We start from the raw sequence: 18,235 nt of genomic DNA, 5'->3' as shown, positions 1-18,235 counted from the left end.
TAAGACGGGATCTCTTGCCCACCTTGAACCACTGCAGTTGTTACAGAAAAAATTAGATAGATGGATTCCTTATAATTAAACACAACTATTGTGAATTTCTGGGATTTTCTGTGAATTTTTTGCTGGTGTCGGGCAATGTCCGAGCAAAATTAAGGATATGCAACCGGTCGGCCTTGGCCCGGGTATGATTGCACTTTTTTCTTCTTATTTTCCTTGTCATGCTTCATCCACTAGGTATATGCCCTTCAAAGTTCCGTTTCAGGGCCTTCAGAATATTGTCTTGGACCTCCATGCATTTTTTCAGCCTTATATCTTGCTCACCCTCTGTTCCTGGATGATTGATGGGAGCCATCAATGCAGTCTCGAAGGTATTCCTTCTGGTACTTGATGTTCAATCCATGAATGGATGAAATTATAGGCTAGATCTGAAGTATAATATCTGATGATTATCTCAAAAAATCCTCAAAGTGCTAGAGCCAAGGGATGCTTATGAAAAAAGGCAATTTTGACGAGTTGCATATCTTTGCACAGTGCATATCCATAAATACCATAGTACTGAGACACAGCATACCATTCAGACAGATCTCTAACTACAACATACATAGCCATTAACATTAGTGTAATGCCTAGTGATTTGTACATACATAGTAGTACGACAACAATGATAGCATTTGAAACAAACCAACTCCCAAATGTATTACATCCGACCAGAGACAATCGAACAGCTTACCATCACCCCAATTCTCTCTAATTCTCCTCATCGTCATCTTCACCTAAAATATGTTGTTGTTCCCGAACAGGTTCCCCTGACCTCGACGGCACTCGAGCATACCATTTATTCGCAGCACTGGCAGATAAGGGTGTTCGCAGCTCAATTCCGCCGACAACAGTATCATCGTAACCTGAAGGATGAGTACGCGAATGGAATGACGAAGCGTTACGTCCGGAGGTCGCGTATAGGTTGATGAGTGAAACCGTGACTAGGTAAAGGATGAAAGAGATACTACAATTTCGAGAAGAGGTCGACGTCAGTCATTATGTTCAAGGGTAAAAGCAAGGGGGGAGGACGATCTGCCTACATACCAGAACATGATGAGAATATACGTGACATGATCCATCTCGTTTTCATGTACAAATTCGAGTTCTTCATCCGTGGCTGACATGAAAAGGATACTAAAAATGAATCAATCAGACAGCATGCCTAAGAATAATCTAACAGATAGATAAGTACCCAGCTGAAACAAGAAGCTGAACCGAAGAATAGAAGATTGAGTATTTCTGTGTGAAGAATAAAATTTCAAAAGAACTCACGAAAGGAGGTAAGTGGCGGAAGACCTTTCCGGCTGCGCTTTTATCCTCTTTCGCCTCTATGATGACACTGTCTGCCGTCGGCGCGTACGGCTCTCGTGGACTGAGTGAAGCATCCGCCAGTGTATGATCACTATTACTATCATCCGGCACAAGGGCAGAACCTCCAACGCCGGAATTAGCAAAAGTAGGGACAAAGAAACATATCTCGATGATACGAGTGACACCCGCCAGCCCAAGTGTGTATCCGAAGAGGGCGTGAACACGAGTAGAGATCATCAGCGCCTGAGCGTGTTCTGACATGGCCCAGCCTGTGAGGATGATTCTACATATGGCAAATCAGGTTCTAAATCAAGTTGAAATCAAGTGAGACGTGTACACACATTATTGAGGGTATCACCGTTCGCTGGAAACGACAAATTATTGTAGCAGTGTTGAGGTGGAAGTGAGATCATAGAGCGACATGAGAGGATAGTTGAGGCACAGACAAACCTGGTTGTTCCTTGCCAGAAAAATGCCTAGAGCCCCTCCTGTCCACCCTGAAACGATGCATTTGAGTTTCATCGTCATAGATCTACGTAAGTCGAGAACGTACAAAGGACACCAAGAATACTGGGAACGTGTTTCAATCAATGAGAAACAAGAAAAACGATGTAGGTATCACTGACGTGTGTTGCATATCTTTAACCGACCAACTAGAGCCACGGTGCTCTGTGAACGTATTGACTGCAGAAAACCTGAGCTTGGATGAAACAAGCACGCGAAAGTTGATCAGGACATACCAATGCCCTGTATAGAAGCAAATTTGATGAGTGCTGATGACACCAATTCATATCGCACCCACCCAAAGCATTATAACCCTACAATTAATAGTTATGAGCAACAGGAAGGTAGACCGGAACATGGCCTACATACCAAGAGTCCCACCACTCAGGACTCCTCCCACTTCGACGAACCCACGCCTCGCCGACCAGAAGCAATATAGCCATGATCATCCCGTATGCGATGAATCCACTACCCATGATATAATGAGCGAGACACTGTCCGAGATGTCCTCCACGACAATAACCACGGAAAGTGATAGCCCCGAACAGCATTTGTGTCCACCCAAGGATAGGATAACATTTTCCGACTGTGCCGTGTAGACGTACAGCCCAAGGACGAAGCGTCTTTTCATTGATGTGTAGCTTGAGATAAATTCCGAGGAAGAGCTGAGTAAAGATCGGAATGAGAAGAAGGTTGGCCGTTATGCCGTGGACGCTAGCGAGAAAGGCGCGCCCTTTATGAGAATGTCCAAGAATATATCCACCTAAAGTCAACGCGATTCCGGTACTCTGTACAAATAATCAATGTACTACCTAATTCCTGTGTAAAGCCGATTGGTACAAACCTGTAAGGGAACATGCCATCTACTTCTAGCAATTCCGAAGACCATCCCCGCAGGAAATAGTACACCCCAGATTAAAGCTTGGAGAAAGATGTGTATCCAAAGTATGGAATCCACGGCTTTTGATGCATTTTCCTCGTCCAACTCGTTCGCATGAGAGTGCGCAGCAGCCATGGTAAAGAGCCATGGAGTCATTGGAACTAAAAGCCCTAGCACTTGGTAGTATACAACCCGAGCAGGCGCCATCCTGGCGGAATTGGAAGAGAGAACGCGGAAGCAAGGCGCCGATTATTCATATTAGTCATATCATAAGCGCTGAATCTCCTCGATGAGCGCCTGTCCGGTGCTTTCCGTCTGCAATGATCTTTGTTTTCCGACATCAAGGCTGGGGGTACAAGGGCATATCCACCTCCACTGAAGTGATTAGAGTGTATTGAAGATGGCTCTGAGCAAGTTCTGAGAGTCATCTGGCTAGCTGGTGTCGCGTAATATCGAGAATTATGTGATAGTCACTAGACTGAAGAGGACCCCCAAAACTCAAAGTGTACATAGTCTTCGAATTCTTTATTCAGGTATGAATCATATTGCCTTCTTTCCCACCCGATTATTTTTGCTCAAAGATCCTAACCTGACCACTCATAATCATATGTTCGAAAGTTGATTCCTGTCGGGGTCTATCGTGGTTCACATTTTTAGAACGTATGAAATTCTTTTCGACGTCAAAAATCTCTTGTTGATGAACTTTAGGCCCGGGAACCAGTATGTTGAGAAATCACAGTGTTTCTACACCCTTCAGCTACCAAACTGGTGCAAATACTCTCGAACCGCCAACGAAACGTTTTCGACTTGAAGAATCAAGCCACTCACAAGGTTTTAATCAGGATGACCTAGACGAAGAGTACAGTAATAAGCATTCGATCGGATTGCCTGTTCAGAGAACTGCTCCCTACAGCACAGTTCCATACGGACGACGGTCACGAAGCAGACATCATCGAGGTGCGTTACTTTCAAATGTTGCACGTGTCCACGTCTTTTTCACGTCCTGGACGATTTTCGCCAATAAATGAATTTTCTCACTTTTCGGAATCATCACCAACTATCACATCAAGCCCTCAGGTCAATGGATCCTCCTTCTAATACTCTAATTATCCGCAATCTATCAGTAAGCTTTCCTCGTGATTCTTTGAGATATATCTATCAATGTGTGTTCTCCAAGAATAAAAGCGACCCGAAAATGGTGAAACACCAATTTGAGGTTCATGGTCCGGTAGACCAGTTTGATGAATTGATAAGCAGGAGGGGGGTGGTTTTTGTAACCTATGTGAGCTTTTTGATTTTGTGGTCTCTCGGTGTCCCGCTGATAGGAGCTATTCAGTATGATAGCGGTGCTGCCCAAACTGCTTTTCGAAAGATGAGAGGGTCAGTAATTGATGGCAGTATCGTGAGTGTGTTCATATAAGTCAAGTATTCCCTCTTGATACAAAGCTGATTCTTTGACACTCACTCTAGATTAATGTTCAATTTGAACCCTTGAGCTTGGCATCTGGAGAATCTCAACCCAGTCTACTCGCTCAGGGTCATCCTGGAGTATTAAGAGCAAGCTCTCAGCAAGCTCCGCAAACAGAACGTGCCATTGAACAGCTGCCGAAAACTGAAGATATTGCATTCAAGCTAATTGGGAACGAGGGAGGACTACTGGCGGGGAATCTTGATTATTCATCTTTCTCGGCACGTAAAACCCTTCATAACCCTTTCTCTTTCAAACACGCTGACATGATTGCGATCCTATGCTATACAGGTCCGAGCAGATCGCCCGGCGGCAGAAGATCGTCTTCAGGAAGCTCGTAAGTTACAGCAGGTATGTGAAGCTCACTTTGTATTCTTCTCGAAATATAACCTATGAAAACAGATGTTCTCAGCCCTGCAAAGTCGCCGTATGACGCACGATACATCATTGCCTTCTAGTATACCCATCAGCTTGGGTTCGAACACTGAACACAAGCTCGCAAAAGAAAGGGGAATAAAGCCTTGTCTCGATATAGCCCAGGGTTCCTCGCTTCCAGTTTCGGTCGATCTCCTACAACGGGTCAAACCATGGCTTCCGACCCCTTTGTCGGAAAATCAACAGATTCCGAGTTCATTTTCAGCCGCCGAGAAATCCAGCTCGAAGGACGAGGGATCGGGCTCGGGCCCGTCAGCGATAACTCTTGAGATGCTCGAAGGTCTCCATCAAGTCTTGTACACCGCTTGCGCTGCTCGTCCCGCCAGTTCCTGTTTAGAATCAACGGTGGAATGCAATGGCGATACTGCCAGCGCCTCCTCTGAGAAGTACAGGAGTGGATCCTCAAGCTACGAAGGCAATCCATCGCAGCAGTTCTCGGTGATTTCGGCGCCGACGAAAGATGTTCCGCTCCTTCAGTGGAGTCATGACGAATATAGTCCTATGTTTTCGGGGCCATTCTTGTCTGAGCTTGAAGTCGTGCCCATCAACTGGGATACTCTATCAGATCTTCAGAATGTCCTGCAGGTGTCTTCGAACCAATCTGAGGCAATTTGACACCATCTCCTCATCTACTAGTACAACTCCAAGTTTTCAACTTATCTCGTCATTTCAGTCTTGGGTGACTCCTTATCATCCTCTAGGTTTTTCAGGAGGATACCCTTGCCATCAACTTGAATGGATTCATGTATAAAAATTGGTCTCAATTCCATTACAAATATAAATCGTTCGAGTGACATGTAAATACCAGCTAAGTAGTACTTTACAATGAGATATGCTATTTGAGCTAGCTGCTTGTGACAAAAGGAGCGCAGACGCTTGTGTTATGAACCGTGGATGGATCTTTAGTAAGATAACCAAACTCGACACCATCTATATAAGACCTATAAATCGTAAGACAAGTTGCTGTTAGTCTAACCAAGAGATCAAGTCACCATTCCCTGGAGAGATTTCCTGCCAACTCAGAATGCTCTACTTTGAAGTTCCAGAACTACAGAAACCCATTTCCAGCATCAGTCATGACATGTTTGAGTGCGAAACTCACAATCCAACCGGCGCCTTTACTATATGCTAGCTTTTGGGCATCGGCCCATTCCTGAAGAAACATGTCCGTAGCGTCAAACTGAGTGGGAAGCCCCCATTCTGCACGGAAACGATGATTATTTTGAACACACTCAGGAAGTTAAGTCAGCGCACCTCCGAACCAGAGAGGACTGTCTCCGAGCGCTGCATCAGCCTGGACACGTCCCAAATCTAAAATTATGGAATGATGAAGATAAGAGGTTCGAGTTGTCCTTGTTCGGGGAGACTTACTACAGATGGACACCATGTAGTCCTCAGGATCTGCGGCTGCGACACCCTGTCATCCACTTGAACATGAACAAATTTATGAGGATTACATGAGGACTTACGCCAAAACTAGTATGCAGACATTGCAGTAAGTACCGAATGCAAACTCGAATACAGACGTGGGCAGACTACTCACACGTAGTAAAGATGATTATCGTAGGCCTGCGGCCCCCATGCAGCGGCGGCAGGGTTTGGAGGATTGTCGTTCTGCCAGTTCACATCCATGAAGCTGTGATAGATCTTAGAGCTCGAAATTGCTTCCTTATACCTGCCATACTTACTTGGTGACCAAGGGCGTTTGCCCATGTCCTGATCCTTTAAGATTGAACTGCGTGTTATCATCGGAGGCGATCTGCTCAAGGATGCTTGCAGCATTTCCCATTGCGGTCTTCACGTCGGAATTGAAACGAATGTTGCTCTGTGCAGAAGCGAAATCAAGAATGGCCTGCGATGCATTTGCCGTAGTCTGTGGGCTATCCAAGCCTTGCGTCTTGACTCCCACAGCGGCCTCTACTCCACGTACAACAGTGACAAAATTTTCTTGATCTACACACATAGCTCTATGGGACGCGGTGACACCCAGAAACACCAAGACGAACTTACATGCACCATATCCCGGTGTTTGAGCTGCGTCCATAATGGGTTCGTTAACTGCCTCAATTGCGAAAACTGGTGCGAAAGCTGGGTGAAGATGAGAAAGAGCGGTCATGACACCGGCCCACGTCAAAGCGCGTAGGTAGTTGGGGGATGTCTTCCAAAGTTCACCACGGTCAACGAGAAATTAGAATCATGCAGCATTACGATCGAACTTACATAAAACTCCACGTCGCTCGTGCAGCTAGGTCAAATGAAGTCAGTCGTAAGATCCAAAATATACATTATGTACGTACTGCCCAGTGAACATTTGGTTTGGAGTCTGCACTCCGGGAAGAGCATGGTGATCGAGGATCGCAACAATTCCAGCCGCGTGTAGTTGTTCCAAGCCACGTATCTAGAGCGTCTTTAAGGCTAAGATACTAAACTCCAGAGGTGTGCAAAAGACATACGAGCTGCTCCAAACCTCCGCGAGGATAAAATTCTGTTTGTCGGTTGACCAGCTGTTCCACGATCCAGTATCCAAGCTAATTTCGACAATTAAGTCCACAATGTTACCAAGTAAGGTGAAATTTGGCGATGCTCACCGGGATGCGAACAGTATTTATGCCGAGATTCTTCAGAGTAGACACATCAGTTTGATTAAACCAAGTCTCCCTGTAAAGAAGATATCATTGAGCCCCGGCGATGCGATGCATCAATTAGACATACCAATGGGTCTTGAAAATTGCATCAACGGTGTCCGGAAAAGCCTCAGCAAAAGAGCTATAGGAGAACTCATCATGAGAAAGGTGAATGTATCACTGTCAGTGTCATTGACTGACAATTCATCAGCAATGCATGTCGAGCAATCAGAACAAGATTGTCCGCCCATGTTGAGCCATTCTGGAATATACAGAAATTCTTAATTGAATGGACGTCTCGTTCGATGACACGCAGACAAGCCTTGTGGGAGCATCCACGATTCAAGGACCAACCTACGTGTGGAGCTCAATGCAGGTTGGAGCGACCATAGGTACTAGGCAACGTACCAGGAACCCAAGTTGACTCCGTAGACCTTGCTTGGCATAGACGCAGCTTTCACGCCCGCATTGACGAAAACGAAAGGCCCCAGGAATGATAATAATGATAGATGCATGTGGAATAGACCGTTAGTCAGTCATTTTGTAAACAGCAACCCCTTTATACCACACCATTCAGCTATTTTCGAAGCTGCGCGAGTAGGTACCGAGACGTCTGATGGACAATACGAGAGCACGACACGTCAGCGACCAGTAAGTGATTAGCGTCGCACGCTTCTTCGTAGCCAGACAAAAGAAAATACCATGTGGCAGGAACAGGGGAGTAGTATTTGAAGAGCAGGCGTACGAATTTGGATCACTGCCTTTTCAGCCGTCTGACCTCGAGAAATTACTGTGGCTGCAATCACATGAGTCTACCTTTACGAAGTAAGAAAGCACAATTACCGCGGGCTTGAGGAGCGAACATCTCAGAAGGCGCGCGAAGACGAGCAGATACAACGTTTTTGGACAGTTGAGTAATTATGACAATAATGCTGGCAGCGTCAATCTACATATACGAAACCCGATAATTCGATGTTGGTTCGGACGCTACGCGGATTCTAACATTCCGTGAAAAATACACAGGTTGCCAATGCAAGGAAAATCCAGCTATACCGTGTGGCCTAGCGGCAGAGGTTATGCGGTCACGGTGGTATATTGATGGTGTTCTTCGTGTCTTCCAATTCGAGAGCTGGTGTGATAAGTGCATCTATATTCGAATTCTTCTGTGTAGCACCGAAAGCACTTACCTTGTTGTCTCTATCCAGTTTCTATCACTATGTAACAGTCCAATGAAAGTCGCCCATCAAGACTCCGACCTCTGAAGGCCGGACAGCTCCGGACACTCACAGCGCTAGCACGTGAAAGACGGATCTCGGTCCGTAGACCGTCAAGTGCTTACTATTTTCAATCTCCCTATAGAACTGGGAAAGGGCCTCGTGCCGAGGCACCAACCTTGCCTGGTTCTCAAACAAAGTATTGCATAAGATATTCATCTACGATGAGTGTACTATGAAGTAGAAGTACTTTTAGTTGAAGTATAGAGTAATGTCAAACAGCTGATCTTTGAAAATCTATTTTTCGATGACACACAGTTTGGTAGGAGATGAGGAATCACAAAAAATCAACATCCTCAAGTCATAGGAAAAAGAGCTTACCAGATCATGTAGAATTAGCCATAGGGGCAAAGGTATTGGTGACACAGAACATCAAAACTGATCTGGATATTCCCAATGGTGCGAGAGGAAAGATTGTAAAAATTGTGTTTGATCCTAGAGAGCCAGAATTTGAGGAGAACTGTTCAGTGGTGGAGCTGGAGTACATGCCATTGTATGAGTTGGTAAAGATGGATTGCACAAGAGCACAGAAGCTTGATGGACTAGAAGAGCAGGTTATACCTATAGAGCTGCACAGTCAAACAGTCAACATACAGGTTTGGGTTGGAAGAAAAAAGTACGTCAAAGGCACAGTTCATTGCAAGCAATTCCCGATGACAGCAGCATATGCATTCACAGATTATTGGGCTCAAGGACAGACCATATGGAGTGTGCTAGTGGATATAGGGAACTCAGTTTGTTCAATCTGTATGTGGTGTTATCTCGGAGTTCAGGTAGATCCACTATACATCTTCTTCGAGACTTTGTGGGGTGTTTGACAAAAGGCCATGATGTAGAGCTTCTAGCGGAAGATGACAGGTTGGAGAAAATCAACACACAGACAGCAGAGTGGTGGAAGAAAATGACAGAGAAATTGGAATGTGTATAGATTGACAATATTACAGACAATGTTGGGTATGAATCAAGAAACGGCGTACGACAGCACAGCTTAAACGGACCGAAAGGTACCGGTGTTGTGGCATGTTTGCGATATGGAACGAAAACTGCTTCAATTATCCCAGTCCGAGAAACCTAGCCAAGCAAGGTGATGGTCTTCCTGCCTTGACGTCCGGGCGACAGTCTGCGACAGTCTACCTTCTCCTTGCGCTCGCTGTCGTTCGGCCGTTGAGACCGGCCGTTCCGTTTAGGGGACCGTGTATCAATCAATCTATCTATCTCGGAAGATTAGAGCTGCTATTTCAGTCTGCTGCAAATAATTCGGGTATGGCTGACGAGTTGAAGAGGTATAGGCTATCAGCACTATGCAGACAGAGTGTAACAGGCTGTCGTGTTTCCTGGTGAGCATTGTCATCTATATGCTGGCTACACGCACCCTAAACATTCGGGTATGATAGATATCTCGTTACATAGAATCTTCATTTGGATAAAGGTCGAATAGTCCATGTGTCCTGGTACCAGAATGAGAGTTGACGTTGAGGATGGAGTATAAAATCAAGTGACGAGGAAAACCATATGGAATGTCTGGGTTTTCATGTTCTTTTCCTTTCTTTCCCCGCTCATCAAATGTGTATATAGAATCCGATGATGCATCTTCAACTCCTTGCGCTCCCATCGAGTTGTTCAACCGGGACTGAGAATCGCTCTTACGAGAAAAACTCTATTGGGATCCCCGTGAACCAACGTGAATCACGCTTTATTTTCGCCTTTTTTCACCGTTGACATTCCACTTTGGTTGGAATAGCTCAATAGAAGAATAAAAAGGCACAAACTTCGCCGCCTTGTCCCAAGTATGGATTGTTCGACATGCTTGTAAATCTCGGTCAGTCGCCACACGAAATCACTTCAATCCACGCGATCTGCTGTACTGTAATTATCACAGCTTCTGACAAGTATTGTATCTCGATGTTCCGTGAGTAACCTCTGATCTCGAACGTGTGCATCTAACTTGTTTTCTTTGCCCATGATTGAATCAGACTTGACTTGATCGAGCATATAATATAAATACCTTGCATCTGAGTTGACTTCTCTGTCTACTCGCTATTGCAATGTTCGTCGAGGTTCCTCTGTGCATACTCGCCCTTGCTGCTTCTGCTTTCGCCTTGCCAACTGCGAGAGCAGGCGTTATTCAAAGTCGACAAGCGATCACCGCTCTTTCTACTGCTCAAATCGAGTCTTACAAGCCGTACACGTTCTACGCGAGCACCGGATACTGTTCTCCAAGCACGACGATCAATTGGTCTTGTGGTGGTACGTTTTTGGATTTATTGATACTTTTACGTTGGGCGAGCTCGTCAACTAATTTTCACTCTTACAGCAAACTGCCAGGCGAATCCCAGCTTTATTCCTGTCGCGTCAGGGGGCGACGGCGACGGCGTGCAGTTCTGGTTTGTTGGCTACGACCCAACTTTGAAGAGTGTAATAGTCTCTCATCAAGGCACTGATGCATCAGAGATGTACGCTCTATTATTAGCATCTGTCTCGTAGGAGCTTATCATTCGTGTATAGTCTCTCCGTCATCACGGACGCCGAGTTCGAACTTGAGGCAGTCGATTCCACTTTATTCCCCGGAGTCAGCTCAAGCGTAGAGGTTCATGACGGGTTTGGAAAGGAACAGGCGCAGTGAGAGAGCTTTATTTGTTGAGCTTGCTTCATATCTCAACGTTTTGTTCCATAGGACTGCGACTGCTGTTTTAGCAGCTGTGCAACAAGCTATGTCTGCTCATTCTACTACAGCGGTCACTACCACAGGACACTCATTAGGTCAGTTTCGTAGTTCCTCTCCCGAATGAACATCAGCTGATCTTAAGTTATTTAGGAGCCGCGATTTCCCTTCTTGATGCTCTCTATCTCACCATACAACTACCTTCCGCTTCCGTGAACTTCATTGGATATGGTTTGCCTCGCGTAAGTGTCAGAAATGTTGTCGTTTTCCTGATCAAGGCTCATGATCATTCGCATGGTCACAGGTCGGAAACCAAGCGTTCGCAAATCTCATTGACTCAAAATTACCAAACCTATCTCATATAAATAACAAGTTAGTTGAAGTCCATGGAAATTTGAGCCATAGGCTCTATTGACATTTCATCCCTTTTGCAGAGAAGATCCAGTCCCAATTTTGCCTGGTAAATATCATTCTCTGTTGTCATTGGAGAACTTGTGTCTACATCTGATATCTATCACAGGTGAATTCTTAGGGTTTGTTCATCCATCGGGCGAGAAGCATATCATGGACGATAATTCGTGGGTTGCTTGTCCAGGTCAATCTTTTATTGTTCATCATTGTGTTGTCGCTTATTCATTAAACCTTTCTTTATAGGGCAAGACAACGACAGTGACGAATGTACCACAGGCGACGTACCGACTATCTTCAGCGGAGACACCAGTGACCATGATGGTGAGACCAAGAGCTTTCTTTTAGGAACAGAAATCCCTGACTATTACTTGGTGTAGGCCCGTATGATGGTGTTGAGATGGGGTGTTAAAATATTCTCATACCGTAAGGGTTTCTGGCAGCAGGATAGGATAGGATAGGATAGTTAAATTATACTGGCGAGGTCCGATTCCCGAACGACCAGTTTACCATACTGTACAATCTCTACTTAGATTACAGTATTGGAACACACATTTCTAATACGGGGGGGCGATAATGCCACTCTCACACTTGATGAGGAAAAAGCAGGAAAAAAACCTCGTGAGACGTGCACGGTCTTCCCCGTCTCGACAATGCATGCAAGCAACCTTTGCATCAAGATGGGACAAAGATTTCAACCTCATATACAACTTCTAAAACATCATATGCCAACTTTGCAAATAATTCCGTGATTCTTGTATCAGCCAATAAGGTGCGGAATAGCATCCATGCATCTGGATAGAATTTTGCATATTGTGGAAGTCCCAGGATTACTTTCTGCATGAAAGTCTCCCTTAATTTGATCAATTCAAGACTGCCCTTACATTCAAATAAAACATGGGCAGGATCCTCGACTGAGCCTTTACAAAGACGGCACAACCGGTGCTCTCTGATTATTCGAGGTCTGTTTCTCTCATCCCAGCGCAACCGTTCCACCGCAAGCTGGTGATTACCAGTCACAATGTGGATCAGTGCTTTCCGATGTGAACCTGTTGGGACATTCAAATAGTGTCGAAAAGTCAGAGGTTTAAAGACCATCTTTTTCTGTTTCCGGTCATACTCCTTTCGTTCTTTCAGAGTGTCCATTGTTCTGGGACAAGATATCACAGCCTTTTGCAGAGTCTTCTCCATGGAATTTTGAATGCCAGTGATTAGATCATTCAGGTATGCAGTAGTGATATCCTCAAACTCTGGAATGTTCCAAGTGAATGGTATTGGCAGGTTGTCAAGTACTCTGCATGCCTCCAAAATTATTGATGTGTGTCCATTTTGAGCCAAAGAGTAAGCTTCTCTGAATGCTTTCCATGCGAGATGATGATGTGGTAAATTGACCAGGTACTGCATGTTCTTGAAGAAAAGAATGATTCTTCGATAGCGGATTGGCATCACTCCCGTTTCGGTGAACAGAATCTGGGTTGATGATCGTTTTTGTAAAGAGAGAACCCTCCGTAAGAAATAATGTTGTACTTCCTCTAATTGGTCTCTATGAGATGCAACCACATCCATACTGAACTCGGCACCACTTTTCAAATATGGGTCAATTCTAGCCCAGTACATAGTAATCATATCCTTTATTGGCATGTCACTGCCTACAAAAGCCTTAGCATGAAGGACTGCACCTGCAGCATTCTTAGCCTTATCTGCGAGTACCTGATAGTTGTCTTTGTATATGCTTCCTCGACCAGTCTGATGATGTACCCCAATATATTTCAGTTTCTTCTTCTTTTGCAAAGGTTTGTCATGTAGCATGAAAACAGTGTCAGTGACAACTTCCTTTCCAAATACTGCAATCATACATTTAGGCACAGATACTTCAAAACCTGTGAAGGATGCATATGCTTCAAATTGTCTAAGCTTAGATTGAATGCTAGATGGTGTTGTCCCAGCCATTCCTGTGTCATCTGCTTGCAACATGTGGTTGACATACATATCATGAAGAACCACATCTGTTGGGTGTTCCGTCACTTTAAAATCTGCAACAACCAGATTAAACAAGTTTGGTGAGTCCGGACTGCCTGTAATGACCCCCATATCACCGCCAAAAGGTTCAGAGTGAGAGCCACAAACTCTGACAACATAAGCAATTTTTGCATAGAGCATCCGTATCCAGTCAATCATTGGGCCTTTCACTCCCATTGAGAATAATTTAATCCACATTACAGATCTATCAGTGGAGGGAAATGCATTTGTCCAGTCCATATATGCAAAATATAGTGGGTTGCCCAGAGATTCAGCCTTATCCACCATAGTCCTCAAAATTAGTGGGTTGTTAGTTGTTCGGTATGTAGGTCTGAAGCCATTTTGAGAATCAGGTATTAATTGCTTTAGATCTGAATAAGACCTTATCCTACGGTCAATAATGTAGGCCAACAATTTTGCAAAACAACATTCTAATACAATGAGGCGGTAGCCACTTGGGTCTGAAGCATTCTTTCCTGGCTTTAGAATACCAATCACTATTGCATAAAGCCATTGCGAGGGTGCAGTCTTGTTTACAACACAGTGATTGAGAAATGAGACTATATTCTCATTGGGGATGTCCATAATTTCCTTGTATGATATGCCATCGGAGCCCATGGCACTGTTCAGGTTGCATTGAAGTATGTGTTCCTTGGCTTCAGCTACTTCATCTTCTTGAATTGGGCAGCTAAAAAACCCCTGCTCTGTTGGGTCCAAGTTGTTTTCTGGTAGCATTGCTTCTAGGTGCTTTAGATATGACAGGTGATTGTGATTCAACTGCAATGATGGGACCATAGGTGAATTCAACCTTGTCTTAAACTCTGTATATAGGTGATTGAGTGAAAGCTCAAAGTCTTTTGCTTTTGGATCTAGCCATGACTTATATAACATCCAGAATTGAGCATTAGTCTTGCAATTACGCAATTTGACAAGGTTTTCATGACGGATTTTTCCAACTTTTGACCTTCCACGATGACCACTTTCCACTGTTAAGATTGTCGGAGTAGCATTCATTGCTCCTGGTTCAGCATGCTCTGGTAGGTCAGTGGAGACTTTCTGAACATCAATTGCTAACTTGTTTCCTGGGTTACACTCCCATGGTGCAGACATTAGGCAGGTATAATCCCTTGGAATCCTTTTTGTGCAACCTGTTTTTGCCAATTCATCTGCCAGTTCATTTTGCGGAATGCCACTATGTCCTTTAACCCATATAAAGCGGGTGAGAGCCAGACGATATTTTAGTAATAAGCAAATGTCTTTCAATAGGTCTCCATTTGACATCTTCCATCCCGTAGATAGATGGCGGCCTGCCCAATAGCAGCATTCTCGGATGACATATGTTGAATCACAGTAGATGTTCAGTGCACGTTTAGGGTCAACATTTAACAATAACATCAGGACAGCATATGCTTCGGCTCTATTATTTGTGGGGTCTCCCGGGCCTGGTACTCTGAGGCTAATGTTCTGGTTGGACCGTAGCCCAAAGCATATTCCTGATCCAGCTCTTGCACTTTCTTTCCCATTATCCAAGCATGAACCATCAGTATACACAGAGATTGGATTTTTGTCATAGTAAACCGGACCATAAAAATCACGGAGCAACTGGTGTGGAGGTTTTGCACTCTGCAGCACCTCGTTATAGATGATGTCAGTCCTTTCATCATGTACTGGAATTGAAAGCGGATTCTTTTGTTGAGTGGATTGATTTGCCGTCATGATGCAAATCTCTCGTGAAATCACCAATGAGAGTTTCGAGTGGTCTGACCATTGGTCTGTCTTTGACACTGGTCGGACCTCAATGCTCAGATTTTTGATCAACGTGCACAGTGCTTGTGATACTAGAATGTAGTCTACCACAGCTTTGCCATTGTGTTGGTGGGATGTGTAAGACCCCCGATGTGGAGATTCCAATTCTGTGCCATTCACAATTGCCAAGTTCATCTCATCGCATAATTGTAAGATACGCAGACCCCTTGCATTGGTTTCCTTGTCTTGTGATATTCGTGTCAGGTGTGTATCAGTAGGCACCCTCGAAGAAGTCCGCCCATTTGCATCAGTAGCCACGACAGTCTTTTTTGACATGTCCACCAATGCACATAATCGTATTGTCTCAAATAACTTTTCTTCAGGAGATACATCTGTGAAATGCATATATCGAGATAGTGCAGGCAAGATGTATGCATTAATAACCCATAGTCTACCAAAATCAAGCACGAGAATGTCCGCCGATGAAAGCTTCGACTTCGACACTGCTATTCCTTTCCGAACAAAAGCACAGACCCCCCCATGCTGCTTCTCCCACTTCCTGGCAGTGGTACGTGATTGTACAAAGAAATTAAAACCATCGAGTTTGAGTAATGCTTCTTCTTCCTCAGTACATAAGTGTGTTTCTTGAATGAGTACTATATCATATTGTGAAAGCATGTTTCGAAATTCTGGGCTGAGCATTTTAACAGAGAAATCACCATGAACATTCCAAGAAAGGATTCTAATAACATTTTCGTCGTATACATCATCATTCGTTATCGTAGAATCGGAACTGTGGCTACTCTCCCTGACATGCTTTTGATCCTCAGCCCTGTTCAAAAATCCCCCTGCCTGATGTGGATACCGTGATAAGTCCTCAGCTCAGATTTCGAGAAGTTCGCATTCCAAGAGGCAATGAAGCCATCGGCATCAGCACGCAAGCCAAAAGAAATTTGGTAATATCCGTTCGTTGCCTCCAGCACATATGGGCAGTATGTGGGCTGCACCACCTCCGAGAACCAACGTCGCACATGACCCATTGTGTGTGCACAGAACGTCGAGGGGAAAGGGCCCACATAAATTGACACCTTTTCCGATGCTGGATTATGTTGTTGACCCCTTTTGTGTGGTCTGCTATCCAGGCTTTTGCTGCGTCCTCTCTTGTTTCGGGATATGGAAGTAGGAGGTGGCAGCGGCGGCGGTGGCGGCGGCGGCAAAGGGTATCGATGTTGAGGGAAGGGTGAAGAGGAGCGGGAGCGATAACGACCAAGGGCCTGTGATTGACGTCGACGAGGGGAGGGGGATCGGGAATGCGGAAATGTGTTGGGGGTTACTGAGGGAGTTCGGCCTCGATGCAACTCCTTTGAATGAAGTTGAGCTCGTAGGAGTTCATTTTCGGCCAATGCGCGGTTCAACTTTCCCTCGAGATCCTCAACCTTTGAACTGAGTATGTCGATCCTGGACTCGACTGGTGCTATTCGTCTTGATATGGATTCCTTTGGGATGAGCCCCCGTACTGCTTTGATTTCGTCCGAGAATTTGGTGCGAAGCATCGCGACCTCTTTCGTTGCAAATGTACGTGCATCGTTGACATCTTTGGGGGTGGCAAGGGTCTTGGCAAATTGGCGGTCGAGCTCGACTTTGTCCTTCAGATTTGTAATGTCCCCGCGCATCTTTTTTACCAATTTCTCCAGCACCTCCACGTGCTCATCCGTACTTTCTTCGTTATCCGGAGCCTCTTCCAGTGCAGAAATACGAGATTTCAAGTCTCGCAAAATACCCGCACCTGCCGAAACAGGGAGACTTGACTGCGAGAGGTTGTCATTGAGAACGTCTTCGTTGCCCACGACATCCGCTACCTCCAGGTTATCAACTCGTGTAGCTAGCTCCGCAACATCATCAGCAACTCGAGCTCCTTGATCTGTCAGTCTTTTCTCGAGTTCGAGGTGAAGACCACCTAGGACACGAAAATTCGCATCTACCACCTTACCCACGTCGACGATCCGGTTCTTCTTTTCCGAAGTATTCAGCTTGAGAGTAGTAAAGACGTCGTTTCCAATGGTCAAGGTAGAGGTGGAAGGCTTGATCGATGAGGGAGATGATCCCGTCGTTAGAGTGTCCAGCTTTTTACTGCTCGTTCCCTTTTTTAGTGCACCTTTGCCTTTTTCGTTCGTTGGGCCTGGCGCCTGCAATTCGTTCAGCAACACATGGGCAGCTGCTGGCAGCGGTCGTTCTCCAATGGACCATTGCGATTGCGATTGTGATTGTGATTGCGGGTTGGGAGTCGTAGGGGAATTATTATCGGCAGGAGTGCGTTCTGTGTCGGGGTTAGATTCATTTTCGGGAACAGGAGATGCACGGGTCATATTATGTGAGGGAGTAATGGTAAGATTATAATGATGAGTATGGATGGAAGAGGAGTAAGGAGGGGATGAGCGAGAAACTTTGTCGTCGTTGTTTGAAGGTAAAGAAATTTTTCGTTCCACAGCCTTGAAACCGGCGTCTGCGTCATTTCCGTGCCGGGTCAATTCCTTGCCGTTCCTCATGAAGAATTCTTCGAGGTCTTGGTTCTTGTTTCTAGAGTGGTTCACTAGGTTGAACAAACAGAACCTCCAACAGGGTAACAGCCTTTAATAGACCACTGCACTCAAACTCCCTCCAAATTGGGTGAACAACCTTATCGCGTCGTACGTTCCCTTTTCCACAGTTCCTTGTAATCTTATTCACTCCGATTTTATCCTTGTCGAAACTTTTTCGAGCCGTTGTGAATTCTTTGGTGATATTCTGAATGTTCTATTGAGCTACTCTAACCCCCCACCGAGGCTTGCTTTGACGATTTTAGTCGTGCGAAAAGTCGAGATGATG

General features: G+C 45.1%; 7 protein-coding genes across 7 annotated transcripts; 4 read left to right on the top strand and 3 right to left on the bottom strand.

Moving 5' to 3' along the window:
- Positions 1 to 127: 127 nt before the first annotated feature.
- Positions 128 to 609, top strand: C8R40DRAFT_1110831 (uncharacterized protein). The gene is made up of 2 exons (XM_046228337.1): positions 128 to 368; positions 432 to 609. Exons 1-2 carry the CDS (start codon positions 158 to 160, stop codon positions 434 to 436), a joined length of 216 nt encoding a protein of 71 aa, XP_046085112.1. The 5' UTR covers positions 128 to 157; the 3' UTR covers positions 437 to 609.
- Positions 481 to 2,996, bottom strand: C8R40DRAFT_1110828 (uncharacterized protein). The gene is made up of 12 exons (XM_046228336.1): positions 2,699 to 2,996; positions 2,224 to 2,642; positions 2,153 to 2,168; positions 2,091 to 2,097; positions 1,977 to 2,034; positions 1,904 to 1,920; positions 1,801 to 1,847; positions 1,692 to 1,714; positions 1,312 to 1,633; positions 1,232 to 1,248; positions 1,084 to 1,173; positions 481 to 1,003 (listed from the first exon to the last, which is right to left on the bottom strand). Exons 1-12 carry the CDS (start codon positions 2,939 to 2,941, stop codon positions 748 to 750), a joined length of 1,515 nt encoding a protein of 504 aa, XP_046085111.1. The 5' UTR covers positions 2,942 to 2,996; the 3' UTR covers positions 481 to 747.
- A 708-nt stretch (positions 2,997 to 3,704) lies between these two features.
- Positions 3,705 to 4,813, top strand: C8R40DRAFT_342204 (uncharacterized protein). The gene is made up of 6 exons (XM_046234779.1): positions 3,705 to 3,857; positions 3,912 to 4,016; positions 4,071 to 4,136; positions 4,205 to 4,423; positions 4,494 to 4,539; positions 4,661 to 4,813. Exons 1-6 carry the CDS (start codon positions 3,759 to 3,761, stop codon positions 4,717 to 4,719), a joined length of 594 nt encoding a protein of 197 aa, XP_046085110.1. The 5' UTR covers positions 3,705 to 3,758; the 3' UTR covers positions 4,720 to 4,813.
- A 553-nt stretch (positions 4,814 to 5,366) lies between these two features.
- C8R40DRAFT_342137 (glycoside hydrolase family 5 protein) lies at positions 5,367 to 8,026 on the bottom strand. Its single transcript, XM_046234778.1, has 18 exons — positions 7,827 to 8,026; positions 7,670 to 7,715; positions 7,584 to 7,615; positions 7,463 to 7,523; positions 7,350 to 7,403; positions 7,226 to 7,295; positions 7,091 to 7,165; positions 6,935 to 7,035; positions 6,858 to 6,882; positions 6,648 to 6,795; positions 6,326 to 6,590; positions 6,181 to 6,273; positions 6,107 to 6,113; positions 6,009 to 6,054; positions 5,892 to 5,948; positions 5,740 to 5,837; positions 5,630 to 5,685; positions 5,367 to 5,578 (listed from the first exon to the last, which is right to left on the bottom strand). The coding sequence occupies exons 2-18, from the start codon at positions 7,705 to 7,707 to the stop codon at positions 5,482 to 5,484; spliced, it is 1,323 nt and encodes a 440-aa protein (XP_046085109.1). The 5' UTR covers positions 7,708 to 7,715; positions 7,827 to 8,026; the 3' UTR covers positions 5,367 to 5,481.
- Positions 8,027 to 8,512: 486 nt separating this feature from the next.
- C8R40DRAFT_1110806 (uncharacterized protein) lies at positions 8,513 to 9,502 on the top strand. The gene is made up of 3 exons (XM_046228335.1): positions 8,513 to 9,077; positions 9,130 to 9,308; positions 9,372 to 9,502. The coding sequence occupies exons 1-2, from the start codon at positions 8,805 to 8,807 to the stop codon at positions 9,190 to 9,192; spliced, it is 336 nt and encodes a 111-aa protein (XP_046085108.1). The 5' UTR covers positions 8,513 to 8,804; the 3' UTR covers positions 9,193 to 9,308; positions 9,372 to 9,502.
- Positions 9,503 to 10,273: 771 nt separating this feature from the next.
- C8R40DRAFT_341778 (lipase) lies at positions 10,274 to 12,194 on the top strand. The gene is made up of 11 exons (XM_046234777.1): positions 10,274 to 10,444; positions 10,509 to 10,782; positions 10,850 to 10,988; positions 11,041 to 11,154; positions 11,210 to 11,295; positions 11,351 to 11,439; positions 11,502 to 11,569; positions 11,632 to 11,657; positions 11,718 to 11,792; positions 11,852 to 11,929; positions 11,986 to 12,194. The coding sequence occupies exons 2-11, from the start codon at positions 10,581 to 10,583 to the stop codon at positions 12,015 to 12,017; spliced, it is 909 nt and encodes a 302-aa protein (XP_046085107.1). The 5' UTR covers positions 10,274 to 10,444; positions 10,509 to 10,580; the 3' UTR covers positions 12,018 to 12,194.
- A 4,012-nt stretch (positions 12,195 to 16,206) lies between these two features.
- C8R40DRAFT_1070510 (uncharacterized protein) lies at positions 16,207 to 17,916 on the bottom strand (the record flags this gene model as incomplete). Its single annotated transcript, XM_046226239.1, has 1 exon — positions 16,207 to 17,916. One exon carries the CDS (start codon positions 17,914 to 17,916, stop codon positions 16,207 to 16,209), a length of 1,710 nt encoding a protein of 569 aa, XP_046085106.1.
- Between the last annotated feature and the right edge of the window lie 319 nt (positions 17,917 to 18,235).

The sequence above is a fragment of the Lentinula edodes genome (genome assembly GCF_021015755.1).
Source record: "Lentinula edodes strain Le(Bin) 0899 ss11 chromosome Unknown C8R40scaffold_23, whole genome shotgun sequence".
Lineage (NCBI taxonomy): Eukaryota > Fungi > Basidiomycota > Agaricomycetes > Agaricales > Omphalotaceae > Lentinula > Lentinula edodes.
This window is presented reverse-complemented; position numbering and strand designations above follow the sequence as displayed.

Coding starts and splice junctions, on each gene's coding strand:
- C8R40DRAFT_1110806 (XM_046228335.1), top strand. CDS start 8,805: ATGAGGAATCACAAAAAATCAACATCCTCAAGTCATAGGAAAAAGAGC. Junction 9,078..9,129: donor GAGCACAGAAGCTTGATGGA/CTAGAAGAGCAG, acceptor CAGTCAACATAC/AGGTTTGGGTTGGAAGAAAA.
- C8R40DRAFT_1110828 (XM_046228336.1), bottom strand. CDS start 2,941: ATGGCGCCTGCTCGGGTTGTATACTACCAAGTGCTAGGGCTTTTAGTT. Junction 1,715..1,800: donor TTCTGGCAAGGAACAACCAG/GTTTGTCTGTGC, acceptor TGTCGTTTCCAG/CGAACGGTGATACCCTCAAT. Junction 1,634..1,691: donor ACGGTGATACCCTCAATAAT/GTGTGTACACGT, acceptor TGCCATATGTAG/AATCATCCTCACAGGCTGGG.
- C8R40DRAFT_342137 (XM_046234778.1), bottom strand. CDS start 7,707: ATGCCAAGCAAGGTCTACGGAGTCAACTTGGGTTCCTG. Junction 6,796..6,857: donor CGAGCGACGTGGAGTTTTAT/GTAAGTTCGATC, acceptor GAACTTTGGAAG/ACATCCCCCAACTACCTACG. Junction 5,838..5,891: donor CAGTCCTCTCTGGTTCGGAG/GTGCGCTGACTT, acceptor GTTTCCGTGCAG/AATGGGGGCTTCCCACTCAG.
- C8R40DRAFT_342204 (XM_046234779.1), top strand. CDS start 3,759: ATGAATTTTCTCACTTTTCGGAATCATCACCAACTATCACATCAAGCC. Junction 4,017..4,070: donor GGGTGGTTTTTGTAACCTAT/GTGAGCTTTTTG, acceptor GGAGCTATTCAG/TATGATAGCGGTGCTGCCCA. Junction 4,540..4,660: donor AGATCGTCTTCAGGAAGCTC/GTAAGTTACAGC, acceptor ATTGCCTTCTAG/TATACCCATCAGCTTGGGTT.
- C8R40DRAFT_1110831 (XM_046228337.1), top strand. CDS start 158: ATGCAACCGGTCGGCCTTGGCCCGGGTATGATTGCACTTTTTTCTTCT.
- C8R40DRAFT_341778 (XM_046234777.1), top strand. CDS start 10,581: ATGTTCGTCGAGGTTCCTCTGTGCATACTCGCCCTTGCTGCTTCTGCT. Junction 10,783..10,849: donor GATCAATTGGTCTTGTGGTG/GTACGTTTTTGG, acceptor TCACTCTTACAG/CAAACTGCCAGGCGAATCCC. Junction 11,155..11,209: donor TTTGGAAAGGAACAGGCGCA/GTGAGAGAGCTT, acceptor TTTGTTCCATAG/GACTGCGACTGCTGTTTTAG.